General features: G+C 44.4%; 1 protein-coding gene across 3 annotated transcripts in view; it reads left to right on the top strand.

Moving 5' to 3' along the window:
- Window positions 1-4,919, top strand: part of CNTNAP2 (contactin associated protein 2) — a 2,034,513-nt gene extending 2,029,594 nt beyond the window's left edge. For all 3 annotated transcript variants that reach the window (XM_060305187.1, XM_060305186.1, XM_060305185.1), the window contains exon 25: window positions 1,225-4,919. In XM_060305187.1, the coding sequence (XP_060161170.1) occupies window positions 1,225-1,424 (200 nt within the window). In that variant the 3' untranslated portion in view covers window positions 1,425-4,919. The remainder of the gene's footprint in view (window positions 1-1,224) is intronic.
- The last annotated feature ends 13,731 nt before the right edge of the window (window positions 4,920-18,650 follow it).

Raw genomic sequence — 18,650 nt, 5'->3', positions numbered from 1 at the left:
AGACCTGACAGTCTTGCCTTAGGGGGAATGTGTTTAATCTTTCACTATTAAATACAATATTAGCTGTAGATTTCTCAGAGATGCCCTTTATCGGGTTGAAAAGTGTCTTTCTCTTGATAGTTTCCTGACAGGCTTCATGATGAATGGGTATTGAAGTTTGTCGTATGCTTTTGTGCATCTGTTAAGATGATCATATGGTTTTTCTCCTTTATTTGTTTAATGTGGTAAATTACACTGCTTAATTTTTTAATATTAAATCAATCTTACATTCCTAGAATTAACACCACTTTGTCATAATATATTATTTTCTACCTACTGCTGGGTTCGATGCTAAAATTTTATTAAGAAGGTATATGGCTCCGTCATTTTCTTTTCCTATAATGTGTTTGTCTGGTTTTAGTGTCAGTGTAATGCTGGCCTCATAAAATGAGTTGAGTGGTATATCCTTCTCCTCTATTTCCCAACATATGTGTAGGATTGGTATTGCTTCCGTAGATCAAGTTTGTTAATAGTGTTTTTGAGGTCTTCTAAATTCTTACTGATTTTCTGTTTAATTGTTCTATCATTACTAAGAGAAGAATGTTGAAATCTCCAAATATAATTGTGATTTGGTCTAAATCTCCTTTCAGTTCTGTTAGTTTTTGTTGTTGCTGTTGACTGAAAAAAATGCACAGCCTAGATGTTGAGAATTATGTCTTATTCAGTGGACAAAACTGAGGACTTAAGCTCAGGACACAGCATCTCAGATAACTCTGAGGGGCTGCTTCAAAGAGACAGGGGGGAGCCAGGATACAGAGGAGTTTTTGCAACAAAGACCAGGTAGTCGGAACATCAAAAGATTACTATTCATTAAAGAAAAACACATCTCAAGTTAAGGAATTTAGCGCTTTTCCATTTATGGGGAGATGCAAGAGTCTGGGCTCACTGAAATCATTCCTTCGACAGGCACCTCAGCTCTCTGAGGCCAGTATCCTGCACTTTCTCACCCTGAGTTCCCTCAGGGCTCCCCACCTGGGGCAGCTCTAGTGGCTGACTGCTGCAACATCCTTTGTTTACTGGTATGGCAGGCAGCGTTGTTAGCCCACATTGTTGTTGTCGTTTTGGGGTTCTGTGTCTCGAATGGGAGAGGGCAGCACTTGAGGGAACGATGGTGAAGCAGGGGAAAAGTGTTGGCGTGATATACAGGATTTGGTTAACCTCTAGTCCCTCTGCTGTCTCCACCAGGGGTCATTGCCGTGGTAATCTTCACCATCCTCTGCACCTTGGTCTTCCTTATCCGGTACATGTTCCGTCACAAGGGCACCTACCACACCAACGAGGCCAAGGGAGCAGAGTCGGCAGAGAGCGCGGACGCCGCCATCATGAGCAACGACCCCAACTTCACAGAGACCATTGACGAAAGCAAAAAGGAATGGCTCATTTGAGGGGCGGCTCTTTGGTGATGGGATGAGGGCAGGGGGAGTGACTGGGGAGGAGGGCAAGGGACAGAAGCACCCTACTTCGTACTCCTGAGCACATCCTACAAATATTAGCACAAGTTGGGGGAGGCAAGCGACAGAAAACTCCTGAGACTGACGGCCACAAGAAATACTTTCTGATATTTCTTCATAGCTGAGTTTCCCCTTCTGTATCAAAACAAAATAATACAAAAAATGCTTTTAGAGTTTAAGCAGTGGTTGAAACTTGTAGGTACTACCTGTCTTATTTTGTGTGTGTTTAGAGGTGTTCTAAAAACCCATGGTAACAGGGCAAGCTTCCTACATTTTTCAGAGCCCTTAGAATGGGGATATTTTTTCTTGAGAAAAGCTGATGCGCAGTATACATGACTTCCAGCGTTTTCTTCCTTTTACATAGAGTCAGCCTCTAACGGGCTACTGTAGTAACTAGTTCGTGTTCACGTAATATTTCTTTCGGTGTCCTGTGAATTGGAAAAGGAGAGATGGGGCAGAGAGAACCTATGATTTGACAGTTCTCAAAGAGACCTCAGTCTGTGCAGCTCTCTGAGAGTTCCCACCAGAAACAGCTGGAGGAAGAGGGGGTGTGGCCCCTCTTGTGTGACAACGTGATCAGTACAACCGAGAGCAGCTCTCAGAACCGAGGAAGCAGTTTCCTGTTGGGATCGTTGGTTTTATATTTCATCAGAGTCTGCAAGATAATACTGTTCCACGTCTGCAGTCTTAGCCCCATCCAGTGTCTGTAACTATCAGCTACGATACCTGGTGACCAGCTGTTACAAAAAAATTTTCCCTCTGCTTTACCTACAACATATTGGGTTAGCTTGTATGTGTGTGTAAGCACCTCAGTGGGGAATTAGAGCCAGATGTTAAGACTTGTCTGCTCTGTTTCTTTTATAGTTGGTAGCAAGAGTATGGATACTTCCTAGTAAATGCATAAATTATGTTGGTCTTCTTATTTTGCTTTAAATCTCTAGTCTTTAAGCCCCGGGACAAGATCCTAGCAGACAGTGTCCTCTGAATGGATGAACCAAAATAAAGCCAAGTTGTGACTGGTAGTTTTGTTATTGCTGTTACTCTGGAATCATGTGGAAAACGCTGCCGTATTTTAACTCATCTACTTCCATGTATTGTTCCATCCTAAACAGACACGCTGCCATGATTCAGGGGCCTTCTTTGGCAGATCCATTTGAATCTCAGGTTCATCACAACCTGGTAACTGATGATTGCCTCTCAGAGAATGGACATGTCTGGTCAAGCAGACCTCAGTTTAATCAGGAACCTTCATCAACTAATTCCAGCAAGTAACTATTTATTTAAAAATAATCGACTGTGTGTGTAGGCAGGTGGGACAGTGCTCCTACTGGAGGATCCAAAAAATAATTTCATTTATTTATTTTAAAAGAAGGTGACACAAAAGTCATTTCTAGAATGACTACCATTTATGAACCTTATAGTTCAGGCTGTTATACTTAATAAGTACCTCAAAAATTTTTTTTAGACTCCAGCATTTTGAGGAATTAAATAGCCCTTTTTTCTTTCTCCCCCTGGAAGGAGGTGAGATGAGGGTAAAAAGGTACTGATGTTACTGTTCTGTTGGCCTGCCTGGAGAAAATGGAAATTCTAGCTCATTGGGGTTATATACTCAGGGTACTCGGGATGCCTGACTTATTGGAGGACCTCAGTTTCTTGAGTGATGGAAAATGTTATCCAGAGCTGCACATGGCACCAGTGCCTGACAAAAGGAGACAGTGGACCAGTTAATTCACATTCAAGTGAAGGTCATAAAACAAAAGAGAATCCTAGCGCCCTTTTACAGTTGCTGACCTCGGGCACTGTCATAACCACCCTTTATTTAAAAAGGTCTTGATCATCCTTCCATAAAATGCATTTACCATGAAAAGCATTTATTAATGACCAAATATTAGAACAACATAACATTTACAAATGACATATTGAAAATAAAGGTTATTTATTTGACCAAGATGACTACCATTAAGGGATTCATTTATATATTTTCAAAATGAAAGAGCAAATTTTAAACATTATGTTTTAAAATGTTTCTGATTTCTTAATACCTGTTTGATAGGTATTACTTTTGCACCTAACAAATAGCACCAGGTGGAAATTTATTATTTATTGCATTTACCATGAGAGCTTTATTCTTTATACATTGTCTGAGCACTTTCCCTTTCTTTCCAAAATGATTAAGAAATTAAAACAGTCAAACATAGCCCCTTATACTGAAATGTTCTCACCCTTTCTCTTCTCTGTCTTCTTTTCTTTTTCCTGCCATAAAAAGTGAAAAATAAAACCTAACACTTCTCCCCAGATTTTCAAACCTAGGGCACCGGGGTGACCGCGGGGACCCGTGTTTCTCCCACCTCAGCATCGTTTGAGATTTACAGACGCATGACACGGCCTCTGCCCTGAAGGCGGTTACAGCCCAGGCAACAGACAGGACACAGAAAAAGTGGATGAGGTATTAGTAATGAAGTAAAGGGCCGAATACGTGCTGGACATCTTCTCTTTGGGACTGCAGTCTTCACCCAAGTTCCTAAAGTTATTTGTGAAGGCCACATACAGTACCTTCTTAAATGCTAAATAGTTTTGTTTTATGTGCAGAAAAGAAGACAGCTCTTTTTTCCAGCTCCCCAGGCAGCCATGACATTATGACCCAAGCTCAGGGCCCAGTCCTGCTTTGTCAGTCATATCCTGCAAAAGCCTGGTGTCTTATAACCCCGATACCTTACCAATCAAGCACAAAGAGGCTAGTGGTAGTCCCTTTAAATAATAAAAGAATCAGAACAAAAACAAAAAGTTTTCTTTAAGAGGTGGTTTTCAAGTTGCAGGAGAAGCTGACAGTTGATTTCGGGTTGTTTGTGCAGGAAACATCCTCCGTGTATAAAGCAAGCATCTCTGTTTTGAGTTGCTAGGATTGGGGTCTTCAAATGAATGCAAAATCAGTCCCCATCTGCGCTCTCAATGTACTCCCTTGAGCTCAAGGATGCTAGCTCAGGAGGTAAGAGGTTATATTCTTAAGTTCTTCTCTGGCCCTTCATAGTATATAAGACAACATTTCCCTTGTGGCTTTCAAACATCTGCTCAAAAAAGAAAAGAAAAAAAAAAGGTGTGAGAGAGAGACCTGTTGTGTGGGAGATTTTATTGAGGATCTGGGGATAAGAGTTTGAGAGCCTTTATTGGAAAATTTCCTGTTGCTCCGTGTTTGACAAATCAGCATCCTTTACTAAGGGGAGCAGGATTTCAGAGGCACAGGAAAGAGAGTTGGCGTGAGCCCGAGAGTGGATCTTAACGTTGTCGTTGAACATCTGTGGGGCAGCCACCAGATGGCACTGAGAGCTGGGCACAAAGACACAGACCATAGAAAGCTCCAAAGGAAGAGCTAACAGCTACCGTTAGGAAAATGCAGTGTCAGTGTAGTGTCGGGATGAAACTATCAGTTCCTTCTATAACAGGATCTGTACTTTTCTGTTCTTCCACACGTTCTTTTTCGCCCGGTCCTTTCTCTTTTGGTATAAACGTTTTCATGGTCCCTTGATGTCTCACACCTCCAAACTAATGATTAGCACCTGATTGGAACCTCTTAATATATTTTTTTTCCTTTTCACCATGCTGCCAAGCAGTTTTCAAAAAGAAAGGCAACAATTAGTAAATTGAATTCCGACGAGCCAGCCAAAAATAGGTCTAACTTGCTAGTCCCACCTCATCCTGAAATAGATGAGAAACAAATAGTGTTTCTAAGTGATCTGGGCTAAAACCCGATAGGTGCCGTTTCTAAAATGATGTTTTGGTGAGAGGTGATCCCTAGAGCTGACCCTTTCTCCCTCCCTGACGTGCTCTGTAACCTTGGCCAGCTCGCTGAACGTCTGTTCCTTTTCGCCCCATGTGTAAGGCAGAGCTGTTTTATCCACTTCCTGAGACAATGGTGCGGTGCCGTGGATTCTTGGCTGTGGATACTTTGAAACCCAAATATAAAGGCCAAAGTCAGTGGACCTACGGGAAGACTTAGTTTCCAGCTCGTGCTTGTAAGTCACATCCAAAGAAACCACGCATCCATGTCCAGGAGTGTAGAGACGTGAAGCAGTGCTGTACAATTACTAGATTATAAGTCAGGTAGACTGCCAGGGAGCTAATCCGTCAACACTGGGAGATGCAACACAGCCAAAGGCCAGAGAAATCAAAACGCCACATGTATAAAACCCTAAGTTCCCACCTGGGTGTGACTTGTCGCTTACACACGCCCCAGTGTGATTATAAATAAGACAACATTGAGAAGCAAATGCGACTGTTTCACGTAGCGCCATGGCCCTGTGCCTACACTACACACACCCTGCATGATGATGTTGGAAACTTTAAATTTATTTCACAGCAGTAGTTTTTGGATACAAGTGGTTCGTGAAACTCATTATCCATGAAACAGGGAAGCCGTGTTGAAAAGTTGGTTATCTCCCATGGAGCAAAGACTAGCAAAAGGTAGCAAAGATACCTGGGCACACGGGTATTAATACCCAGCAGGCACTTACGAGTTTATTTTCCAGATGAAAATGTGCTTTAAGAGCAGGTCTACTTAGAGGGGCTGCACCACTTTCCGAGTCTCAGTTTTTTTTCAGCAACTGCTGGACCCTGAGATGGTCATGGAAACGTGGAGACGCCTCCCATCTGGTAGGCCAAGGAACAGTTCTCAGTGTCACTGATTCTACTTTTTGTCTTGTCAGGTTTCTTTTTGTTTGTTTGTTTTTTCAGTGAGCATGGTGAACTGCAGAGGTTAGGGTTGTGAAAAGCTGGGCTAATATTCTTTCTGTAAAGTCAATTAGGCTTCCATCCCTGTGAAATAACACGAAATTTTGCTCTCTGAAAGCAACAGCATGTAAACTAGAATGAAAGAAGGAAATCATGTATGTATGCCTATTATTCTTTGTGAATGTCTTTCATTTAACTAAAATTATATTAGAAACTGGATTGATAAATAAAAAAGTCCAAAATAGTTTTAATTATCCTAAAAGCGATTCTTTGTGTTTTGTTCCACCTGATTCTCTTAGAAGCTATTTTCAACCTTCAGCAAAGAAAGTTTCAGGCACTGAAGTGCACATCTCTTTGGAATATAATCTTTCCGAAAGCTGTGGCGAACTGGTCGCTCCGCAAAGACAGGTCTCGTATGAGTGCATCCATCGTTAACCTCCATTTGCCGCAAGCTCCTCCCTGCACCCCATTTTTCTTTAAGTGGCTTAATGGATATTGGCTTCAGGTTTTGGATTAGTTTACACACAGCTTGGTAAATTATGGTTGGAGCTCCATGATGTCCAGAGTATATTCTGAGCCCAATTTGGGATGAGGGAGTAACGCCGGGTAATGGACAAATAGATCCAGGCCAGTGAACTAGGTAACAGGAATTTACAACGTGTCTGGAGATGCAGATCTTTCTAAATGCACTCCTGTGCATTAAGGGCTGCAGTTCTTAGTTCTTAGTCCCATTTTCTAGTCTTCAGTTACCATTGGGAAGCCATTTCCTGCTAATCAACTTTCAGTGAAGCATTGAAATGTACTCCAAATAAGTGTGAATTCCAGTGAAAAGCCCAACCTCTCTGTGCTTCAGCGATTCCCAAAGCCAATCAATAGAAATAACTCTGAAGTCTGTTTAGAAGGCGTTGTGCCCTGAGGTTCTTTGTCGGGATTCTGCTTTGCAAGTGTGATCCAACAGGTGTGGGGAGAATGTCAGAAAGTCCCCCGAGAAAAGAAAATCAGCGCTTGTAAAAGTTCATAACAAACGGATTTTCAAAGGATGAGCCGGCCAGTTCAGGAGTTACCGTCTGCAGCAAAAGCATCTGAGCACCACGTGCTTCCTCCCCTTCCCAGTCTCCCTGCCGTCAGCCATGTGGACACCAAGATCAGTAAGCTCCAGGAAGACAGCGATTTTATTCTGCAGAAGCAGCATCTTTTCAATGAATGGGGAGTAGAGAAGCAGAGAAGGGGTCGGAGGGAGAACAGCGGGGGGAGAGGTACGTTGAAGAAAACATCCAATTTTACTCTTTGTTGGTGATGACATGGCCGGATGGACTTACCAGCCAGAAGACAGAAAAGAGGAAACAATGGTGTTATTATTTTCTGAAAAAGCGTTCATGTCCTCCCCAAAGAACCTATGTTTGAAAGCTAACTCTTGAGAGCAAGTATGATATGAGTCATCATTAACATATGCACATCTTGCCCTGGTCACTCTGAAGCCCATGAATTCAGAGAAACCTGGGCTAAATAATCCCTTCCCTGGAAGATTCCTTTCTACCAGCAACCGTTCCCCTCCCACAAACACGCCAGCACGCCTGCAAAGGACCGCAGCTCAAAGCAGTTTGCCAGGAAGAGAATGCAAGGTTGGTTTTCCGGGTTTTTTCCCTCTGCATTTGCATTATCATTCCATTCGTCTTAATTCGTCCTCTGGGTACAGGGTGAGTAACATCTCTTGGCACAGATAAATAAACACATATGCGAAGTCTTCACCAAAGGAATGAAGCCGACATTTTTTTAAGTCCCTGGAACCAAAGCATGAGAAAGTTAGTCATTTCTTCTAAATATAGAAATCCAAGTTATAAAATGTAAATTAAGATGTGGCAGAGATGAAAAAGGCCAAGATGATGAAAATGAACTTATTTTGTTGGAAAGTTGGAAGATGAAATTCTTAGGTCTAGGAAGGCAATAGCTCAAATGGAACATAAGGGCAAACTTCTAAGTCGTGAAAGATATAAAAAGGCTAAATAAGAGCTTACTCCCTAAGATCTAGTACAGCAGGACTAGGTGGAAACTGAAGCCAGGAGTGAACTCTTGAAGGGTTTGTAGTAGCCAGGAGTTGTCAGCGTCTGAAGTATCTGTCAAGTCGTTATTTAAAACAAGGTGGAACACACTCAGAATGCTGTATAGCCGTGGGAAGTCACCAACTAGATACATACACAGCAATCTTAAAATCATGTATCTTAAAAATATAGTACAGAGTGAAAAGGTAAGAAACAAAATTAGATTCATAAAGCAATGGAATTTATTAACATTAAAAACGTACAGAGCAACAAAACATTTGCAAGGATCCATGAATAATTAAGGATATGCATATGTACTTACATCCTTCTATAAAATATATGTTACATGCGAAGCAAAATATGATAGTCGTTACCTGTGGAATGGTAATGAAGGAAATGGGAGTGAGGATGGAGTGAAAATAAATAAAACAAGAGACACCTTGCATGGATGAATGATGATAAAAAACCTTATTCTGTAGATTATCATCGGCTTGACTCTCAGCCCCGTGGAGCCTGGGTGGGGAGAGAGAGGGGCCGGGAGGGCAAGCATCCCGTCGCAGGGCAGCACAGTTAAATCTCGACTGCAAAGGGCTGACCCATGAATGGACGTCAGGAAACATAACCGCTAATTCAATCAATCGATAAATATTAGTGGATGAACAAAGGCAATGAGAAAGGGGAGCGACAGCAGAGCATTTCTGTTCTTTTAAATGCAATTACTTTCCTTGTATTGCGGAACTGAAGGAAACTCAGGGATAAAGGGTCTGCCCTCCGGTTCTGCAGATGAACAGACACCAACCGCTTTGCAAGGACGTGAATGGAAGATGCCGCCTCGCTGCCCCACGTGCGCTTTCCGAGAAGGCGCCCAACCTGGACCTACCTGCGGATGACTCCTCCCCCAGCCTGACTTCTCCTTCTTGGACAGAATAAGGTCTGTACTCGTGTCGAGCGGAACCAGAACAGCACTTCTGCTGGTCAAGTGCTAGTTCTGAAGCTGGGCCAATGGGCAGGTGTCCCTATTCTGTACTCACTGTAAAGAAAACATTCCTGGTTAAATCCCAGATCTTGCTAGAAGCACACCCGGGGCTTTGTCAAAAATACAACAAGATTCTATAATATATTTCTGGGTGATCATGTTATAACTCCTCTAAATTAAATTTACAGAGTCCATTCGCTTTGATTCCAAGCAGTAACCATGGTGTTCCCTTTAAATCATTACAAGCGCAGGAGATATATTGAGTACTGCCAGGCATGTCATTACAAATCTCAGCTTAAGCACTGCAGAAGTGAACTCTAAAGTTTAATTGGTGTTCCCAGCTGGTGTTATAAAATACAAGTCCGGGACACATGCGAAAGAAAAATGACTTAATATGAATCATCTTAACATGAAACCAGAAATAGAGTAAAGCAGGTATTAGCTGAATTGATTCTGAATCAGAATGACTTGCCTGGACACCTGTACTGTATTATGTGATTGATTTGGGGGGAAATATTTATTCTTCTCAAGAAGACAGCTGTTTTCAGGGACAATTGAGGAGAAGGAACGAATAGCAGACATTGGGTCGTTTGACAAGATTACTTGGAAGTATATGGATTGCTGCGCTGGCCGCGTCCAGACATAATCACTAGCAGAACTCCATGGGACGAGTCCCCTTAACAAAACCAACTGTCGTCTATGACGTCAGCTCTGCAAAGGTGGGGCGGGGAGTCACAGGGACATCACAGCATCACAGCTACACTTTGGGGCCACTGCCCTCACATATTAGTTCAAACTTTTTAAAATTTCGTCTTATTTCCTGTTTCTACCACCTTTAGGGTAACCATTTTGATTCATGCCCTTGGGAGAGAGCATTTGCCAAGGGCTCAGGTCTTCAAGCCCTGCCCCCGACTGGGTTGCATCAGAGTCCCACAGAGAAGCTTTAGCCTGACCGTTGTGGTCCTGTGCCTTCTCTCCGCCTCCCTCCTTCATCCGCATGAACCATAACGTCAGGGCCCAGGGGAGGTCCCCACCCTGTGTCCCAGCCTCCCGCACGTGAGCGCTCGCTCTTCCTTGAATACTGATCCGGGGCCAGGACTAGCCCTGCATCTACTACAGAGGATATCACTTGGAAAGGAATTTCCAAGCACTACTGCCCACACGGCCATCGGACGTCGCAGTGTACAGCCCTCAGCCAAGTGATAGCTGTGTAACTGTGCATCTGGATGATTAAATACGTGGAAAGGTCCCTGGTTACAGCATAGCAGCTTCACACCTGACACGACACAGTGTGCCACGCGTATGTACATTTCGCCCTTGTTTTCTGGGTAGAAATCTATCAAGCAGAACAGGAAAAGACAATGGATTTCTGAGGGGGTTGAAGCGGTAAGCGTCACATGGCGGGTGTGAATTCCCCTGGGGAACGGCCCCACCCTGAGAAGAGAAAGGCTGTGGGAGACTCTATGGCGTCAGACTAAATTGCATCGAGGTGGGACCACCACTCCTCTCACCCTAGAATGGGGGACCCAACATTTCGGGTCAAAACATCTATTCTAACTGCACTCAGGTCATTAGTACACAAGGGTGACCACATGCACGGTGGTCACGAGACAAAAAAGGGGCTTTTGGAGAGATGGATGCTGGCCTAGGCCCTGTGGGACAAGCTGAACTCACTTTTAATGAGGAGTAGCAGTCAGTGGAAAAAAATGTATTCACTAGAATAAGCAGATTCAAGGGAATTCTCTTCCAGGAGGCAGGCAGGTGATGAAGGTTAGCATGAAAGATAAGGAAGCTTTGGTGAAGTGGGTGGGCTAAACTCAGCAAATAACGTGCGATACTGTGAGATCCCAGTGCTGGGAAAGGACTTGTTCCCCAGCGAGGTCTCTTGACTGTTTTACTTCCAACAGGATGAAGTAGCCATGGGGCAATGACCCTCCATTCTAGACGCTGAGAATCAAGGGCACATCCATGGGACTCCTGTGGACCTCCAGACCCACAGAAACCCTCTGGTAATTTACATCAATGCACTGTGACTGCCCTCTCCCCAGGAACGGATCAGAATAAGATGTATTCTTCAGCACAGTTAGCAGGGATCAGAACTGTTCTGAACACCACCCACGTCCTCACCAGAGGAGGGAGGTGGGCCCTGCTACATACCAGCACACAGTGGAAACCAGTCTGAGTACAAGCCTGCGGGCTGAGACAGGGTGTCTGGCTGTGTCCCCAGCTGACCTGGAACCCGGAAATAACTGAACCCTGGCCTGTCATCATGATGCCTCTCTTAATAATATCTGACAAATGGGTGTGTTAGTTTCCTACAGCTGCCTCAACAAATTACTACAAACCTGGATGTCTTTAAACAACAGGAATGTATTCTCTCACAGTTCTGAAGGCGAGAAGTTTGAAGTTAAAGTGTTGGCAGGGCCGCGCCCTCTCTCTAAAGGCTCTAGGAAGAATCTGCCTTCCTGTTCAAGCTTCTGGTTGTCCCAGGCTGTCCTTGACTTGCACCTGCATCTCTCTAATCTCTGCCTCGCTGGTCTTCACGTGGCCCTCTTCTCTGACCGTGTCTCCTCTCTTCTTATGAGGACATCGGTCGTATTGGATGGGGACCTCTCTACGCCAGTATGACTTCACCTTACCTAATTCATGCACAATGACCCTATTTCCAAATCAGGTCATGTTCACAGGTACCAGGAGTTAGAACTTCAATATATCTCTCTAGGGGACACAATTCAGCCCATAACAATGCACAAGGGCCAGTTCTGTTGGGAAGGCATAGCAAACACCCCTGTATTCGTTCTGTCATGAAGTTGAATTGTGCCATGACCATAATATGCGTGATCTGGTATGACACTGGCGTTGTTGCTGAGATTCAACTACCTTAGGTAGATAAGTTTTATGATAATACTAATAATGGTAATCAAATATATTGGGAGCCTGAGTAAAAACCTCCTTGGGATGCAATACTGATGGAGAATTACTGACCTGAGGAAGAACTGGATTTTGCGAGCCATCAGCTAATTTCTATGCTCAATAGTTCTGCACAGTTTATCATAAGGTACAATTAGCTGTAGGTGAAGGGAGAAATTGTGGAATCAAATTAATACAGAATTATAAAAATGTGTGTAATGGCTTTATAGAATGGACTAGTTGTTTATTTAAATCTTTTCCTACACCACAGTGGCTTCTCCAAATATTAGGCATGTTCATACGGATGCTGTTGCTGTGTCTGTTATATAAACACTCTACTAAATGTAGACGCTTGGACAAACGTGGTCATTTTTGGAAAAGGGCTAGGGGCTGGCCTGTGCAGGGAAGGATTAGCCTTGACCAAAGATAGGTTTGGTCCTTTGTGTTGAGTTCTTGGGAGGTAACTTCGAAGCTCTTGGAATATCCTGACTGATGAGTGCCTTTCTTGACCTGCGAGCCTTGGGCCAGATAGTCTGTTCTAACAATGAGATTCGTGGGTGGGGGCTTTGGGTCACTTGGCATCGGCTTGAGCTTTGAAGGAGCTAGAGACTAAGGTCAGCCATAGGGGTGGTCAGGCATGTCTGTGTGACCAGCCCCAGTAAAAACTCTACACACCAAAGCTCAGGTGAACCTCCCTGATTGGCAATATTCCATATTTAATATCACACATTGTGGCTGGGAGAGATATGCACTGTCCCCCCAGCTCCACTGGGAGGGGACAGCTAGAAGCTTTCAGCAGGTCTCCACTGAGCACTGTGCTATAAGCCCTTTCCCATTACTGATTTCAATCTATGTCCTTCTCCTGTTTTAAACTGTAACCATGAGTATAACAGCTTTGCTGAGTTCTGTGAGTCCTTCTAGTGAATTATTGAACCTGAGGTTGGTCTTGGGAGCCTCCCCAAATCAAATCCTACATACTCCTTCTCAACCAGTGTTTTTTCACTTAACAATGGAACAGTTATATTTCACTTTACTAAATGAGTTCCATCATTTTAATGGCTGCATGATATTCCAGTATATGGCTATAGCCAAACTTACTATCTGTTTTACTATTTTACTTTACCTCTGTTATTGGACATTTAGATAGTAGATCTGAATTTTTCCCTATGAAAATATTGCTGCAAAGAACACACATAAATAGATTCTTCTGTTTTTCCATCATTCCTTTATGATAAATTCCTAGAGGTGGGATTCTCCATCAGCTGGAGAATTCATTCACATTGCCAGAGGGGTCCTGCCAAAGATTTTACCAGGTTACGTTCCTAACACTTTCATCAGCTCCAAGCATCAGCATTTTTCCATTGCCAAATTAAGAGATGGAAAGTATTATCTGAATATTAATCTAATTTGATTTAATTTGCATTTTATTGACTGCTCACAGGGTGAATAGCTTTTCAGATTTTTTTATTAGTCCTTTGAGAACTCTCTGTGGAATATGATCATTTATGAGGCTCTTGATAATTTTTTTTTCAGTTTGCACCGATTCACACTCCATAAGCAGTCTTTGGGGAGGCCTGATTTCAGAAACAGTACGTATCAGTGTGAGGTGCACTCACAAGGGATGATCCAGCAGGAAGGACGCTTGGGCTGGGTACGTTTGAATAGTAGGGCATTTTCATCAGGGAAACACACATGCGATGAGAGTGGGATGTGTTTTAGAATAAAGCATCTGGTGGAGGCAGAGGGCAGTTAGCTGGGACTGAATGGGAAAAGGTAGAGATGAGCAAAGGGGCCTCAGGGTGGAGGGACTTGAATTAAAGACTGCTAATCCTGTGGTCAGCAAGAAGCCGTGACAGATTCTTAAGCAAGGGAGTGATTTACAACTACTGTTAACTTTCTCGCCTGATCAAAGATTTGAATTCCCAACACCCACGGTGTTGTTAAAAAGTCTGTTTTAATTTTCAAATTAATCTTCTGACCACCCGATCTCTCAAGTCGTCATCTGTTCACCTCTGCTCCTCAAACACACATCCATTTCCCAGAACCTACAGCTCAACACCACCACCACCACCGTGGGCACAGCACACACGCACACACACTCACACACATGCACGTACACACACACACACCCCCCAAGCCCACTCCCTCTGCCACTCAGTGGTTGCTTGAATGCCCTTGTTCCACCTCTTCACCTGATAAATCCCTACCAAATCCTTGGGACCACAGCTCTTTGTTCATTTCCTTAGAATCTCGATGACCAAGCTGGACTATAAGGTGTCTGTTTCCTTATCAGTCTACCTGCTGACCAAAGATGAAAGCCAGTTCTCTTTTGTGGTTGTCATGGTCATCAGCAGCTAACCTTACCCTCCAAGCCTTGAGTGGTCTATTTTAAGGATCTCCAGGCAACCTCTCCCACCTGAGAATTTCTCCCACACACATTTGCCTAGAAGCCAGAAATACCCTTTCTGAGTCTCAGAGGGTTTTCATTCCTCCAGCTTCTCCTAAGAAATTGAAAATGCCCTTACCTGCAAATGTCTCATCAGCCAGTATTTTGATTATTGGCTACTGTCTGAGTAGGATAGGCAATGGCTCTGATTTACCACAATGCAAATGAGTAGAGCTGGGGGCCATGAAGGCTAAAGGACTCCTCAAGAGGAAGAGGACGTGTCAACTAGAACTTGACCTGCACCACTGCTTCCCAGGCGGCAGACTCTGGAGGGAGAGAAAAAGAGGCAACCACTGGCATCAAAATTCCATTTGGAAAATCGTTGCAGAAGTGGCTCGATAGTGAGCCTTGGTTCCTGGGTTTCAATTCTCTGTACTTCATGTTAAAACTTCTCCACTCTCTTTACACTAACCAGGATCAGGAAAAGAGAAGAAATGACATCCTTTGGAAAGTTACTTGGGAGAAGATCTCAAGATGTATTTATTCACAATATCAGGCATCCCAGTGAATCTATTGGACCATTTTTTAAATAACTTTAATAATATCTTTAATAAAACTCAGTTCTTAATTTACTCCCATCCTCTCTTTTACTGCCGCCTCTTTGTTCTTTCTGCATGAACTCTTGCAGCGTCTCAGAGGCCAGACGGAGCAGCACATAGGACTCAGGTGAAGGATGCCTTCCTTCCATAGATGCTCATAACCGGCCCCTCCGACCCCGTGGTATTGCCTGTCTCACGATTCTTTGTGTGGCTTCAGGTATTGCTCTGTAATGCAAATTCCCTGTTATCCTCATGAAAACACATGCGCAGTCAGTTTAATCTATTAACCACGCTTGTCAGAAGCAGGTGAGCCTTTTTGCAGCTCTCCCTGGGTTACAGGGAAAGATAGAAACATGAAAAATGCGCTTGTAATCATATTTGCTTGGACTCCGATTCACGTCTATCCTGAAAAGCTGGAAGAATAAACTGTGAACAGCAACCACAGTCGAAAAACCAATATTGTGGCAACAGCAGAGATCTAGCGTTCTACTTTTTCTTCCTAAGACCTCTGGGGGGTGGGGTGGGACTGAAGCGGCTGAGAAATGGGATCGCAGGTGGGGTAAATTAAGTCACTTCTATGAAACAAGCCAAGTTGCTTTGTGGTTTAAAACAAAAACCTCGATTCAACGAATAAGAGCCTCAGCGGTGCTCTTCGCGCAAAGTCTGTCTCTGTGGCGAGTGTGCTATTCAATCAATTCTGCAGACATTCATTAACAGCCTGCTGTGTGCCAAGCACAGTGCTGGGCCCTGAAGATGAAAACAAATGAGTCTCTTCTCTCCAAAACCCATCCCGTCTGGCAGTCAGGACATACACACAAGTAGCTCTAATACTCCGGTGTCTGTAGTAGGTGCTAATTTAAAGGTTCAAACAGCAGTGTGGTGAGGAAAGAAAACAAGGAACGAATCATCAGAGAGGCAGGGCAGTTGAGGAGTAAGAATTTGAGCCCAGAGCCAGCTGATTGACTCAACCCTTCGAACCACTTGGCTTCATCTCTCTAACCCTCAACTTTCTCACCTGTAATACAAAGATGACAATAACTTCTTCATCGTGCTGTTCTTGAAAGGATTTTAAAATAATTATGTGCCCTTCCTGGCATGGTGCCCGGCATGTAGAAGGTGCTCAGGAAATGTTCATTATCATCGGGGCAGCTCTCAATATGTTTTTTCAAATTATTATAATATCAAACTTTTCTATGACCATTGAGTGTTTATTTTAAAACTTTCTTTAATCATGGACGAACCTTGAGAACACTATGTTAAGTGAAAGAAGCCAGACACAAAAGGACAGATATCATATGATCCCATTATATGCAGTAGCTAGAATAGGCAAATTCACAGGGATAGAAAGTATAGAAGAGAGGTTCCCGGGGGGGTGGGAGGAGGGAGCGGGGAGTTATTTGCTTCATGAGCGCACAGTTGCTGCTTGGGCTGATGAAGGTCTGAAAGCCGTGCTGATGGTCGCACAACAATGCGAATGTACTAAATGCCTTTGAATTATACACTTACAAATGGTTAAAATGGTAAGTTTTTATGCTGTAGATATTCTACCACAAAAAGAATACATTTGTCGGTGTCTTCCCATCATAGAGGGATAACACGGACTAGTAACTGTTTCTAGAGAAACTTATTCTTAGAGAATAAAGTCTCTCCGCGGAACCACAAACTGAGTTCCTGTAACAGCCACTATGGGATGGTGGTTCTGGAGAGCTCTCCATGGCCCCGCAAGACCAGCTTCTCGGCTCTCTTCCCTCCGCAGAGCCGCAGTCCGAACTGATCCAGAAACTGGAACTCGCGTCCCACGCTGTTAACGCGCAGCAGACTCGCTCAGGTGAAGCCAATAATCCTCCCACGAGGCCCTTTTCCCCAAGGACGCGGCAGAGCTGAGAAGCATTTACCCAGCAGTCTGTGCTTCCCGGGCCTGGGGGTGGGGCGTGCAGCGTCCTCGGTGGTACAGGGAGGGAGAGAACGGAAGATGCGCCTTCGGGCACGTCCGCTGGGACTCCTGGTCTAGTCCATCCTCCAGGGCGGTTTCCATCTGAAAGGTGAGCACACCTTCTCCCAATCCTAGTTGGCGGTAACCTCTACAAAGCCATTTCTCGAGCGCAGAATAGCTGGGCCAACGGGAAAGCCCATCAGAAGGGATGGACTGGTTTCCTTCTGTTATTCCTGTGAGGCTAAAGGAGTCGGGGGTATCAGAAAAGGTACTTTTCCCTTTTAATGAAAAATCCAGGAAAAGGTGTGAGGTTGTTTGCAGTGCGAGGTTGTATATTTGGTTGATATTAATCTGGGGCTGTGAGAAACGCCCTCAGGTGGATCCAGAAGTTCCCAGGTGGCAGGTCAGGTGGCCGGGTTCCCGCACACGCCGCCCCTCTGAAGCCCTGTGACCCCATGTGGCCCCCGGACCCCGAACCCCTCCTCTGCAGACCGCCTCTAGCACCCCTTCCGGCTCTACAATTGGGCAGTAAAAGTCTGTGAGCTTAGTATCAAAAGAAATAGAAATGATTACACGTGTGCGACTCAGCACCATTTTACAGATTGGCGGATTCATCACTCAAAGCGGCTTAGTCCTAAATCGCTCGCCGGGTGTATCGACATCAGATAACAGCAGCTACCTGGCTTCTGAAGGCCTCCTAGTCCTGGCTGCGAAGCTCAGGTGTTCTGCTTGAGACCCAATTATAATGCTGAATTGGCACATTTTCCTTCTTATCAACATGCTGTTGAAAAATATATGTGTAGGGATAACTTTAGAACTTTCTCTGGCTAGATTAGCCACTAGTAATTCTGGTTTCATTCCACTCGAATCGTATCCTCCAGTTTGGATTACGATACCTGTTTCAAACTGCCTGAATACCTCCTAGAAACTGCACCTCTCCCAGGATGGCGCAGGAATTTCAGACTCACTTTCCTTCTGGGGCAGGTATAAGGGACCCTTCATGCAAGTCAAAGATCCATTACTGGGGCTAGGGTTTTGGTTCCTCCAAAGTTCCCGGCAGGCAGGGCAACAAGGGGAAGGACCAAGACCTTGACTGTTCTTCACCACAAACTGGAACTCGCGTCCCACACTGTTAACGCGCAGCAGACTCGCTCAGGTGAAGCCAATAATCCTCCCACGAGGCCCTTTTCCCCAAGGACGCGACAGAGCTGAGAAGCATTTACCCAGCAGTCTGTGCTTCCCGGGGGTGGGGCGTGCGGCGTCCTCGGTGGTGCAGGGAGGGAGAGAACGGAGGGTGCGCCTTTAGGCATATCTGCTGGGACTCCTGGTCTAGTCCATCCTCCAGGGCGGTTTCCATCTGAAAGGTGAGCACACCTTCTCCCAATCCTAGTTGGCGGTAACCTCTACAAAGCCATTTCTCGAGCGCAGAATAGCTGGGCCAACGGGAAAGCCCATCAGAAGGGATGGACTGGTTTCCTTCTGTTATTCCTGTGAGGCTAAAGGAGTCGGGGGTATCAGAAAAGGTACTTTTCCCGTTTTAATGAAAAATCCAGGAAAAGGTGTGAGGTTGTTTGCAGTGAGAGGTGCTGTTC

This window comes from Globicephala melas, chromosome 9 (genome assembly GCF_963455315.2).
Source record: "Globicephala melas chromosome 9, mGloMel1.2, whole genome shotgun sequence".
In the NCBI taxonomy this organism is placed as follows: domain Eukaryota; kingdom Metazoa; phylum Chordata; class Mammalia; order Artiodactyla; family Delphinidae; genus Globicephala; species Globicephala melas.
The sequence above is the reverse complement of the archived record's forward strand: the minus strand, read 5'-3'. Positions and strand labels throughout refer to the sequence as shown.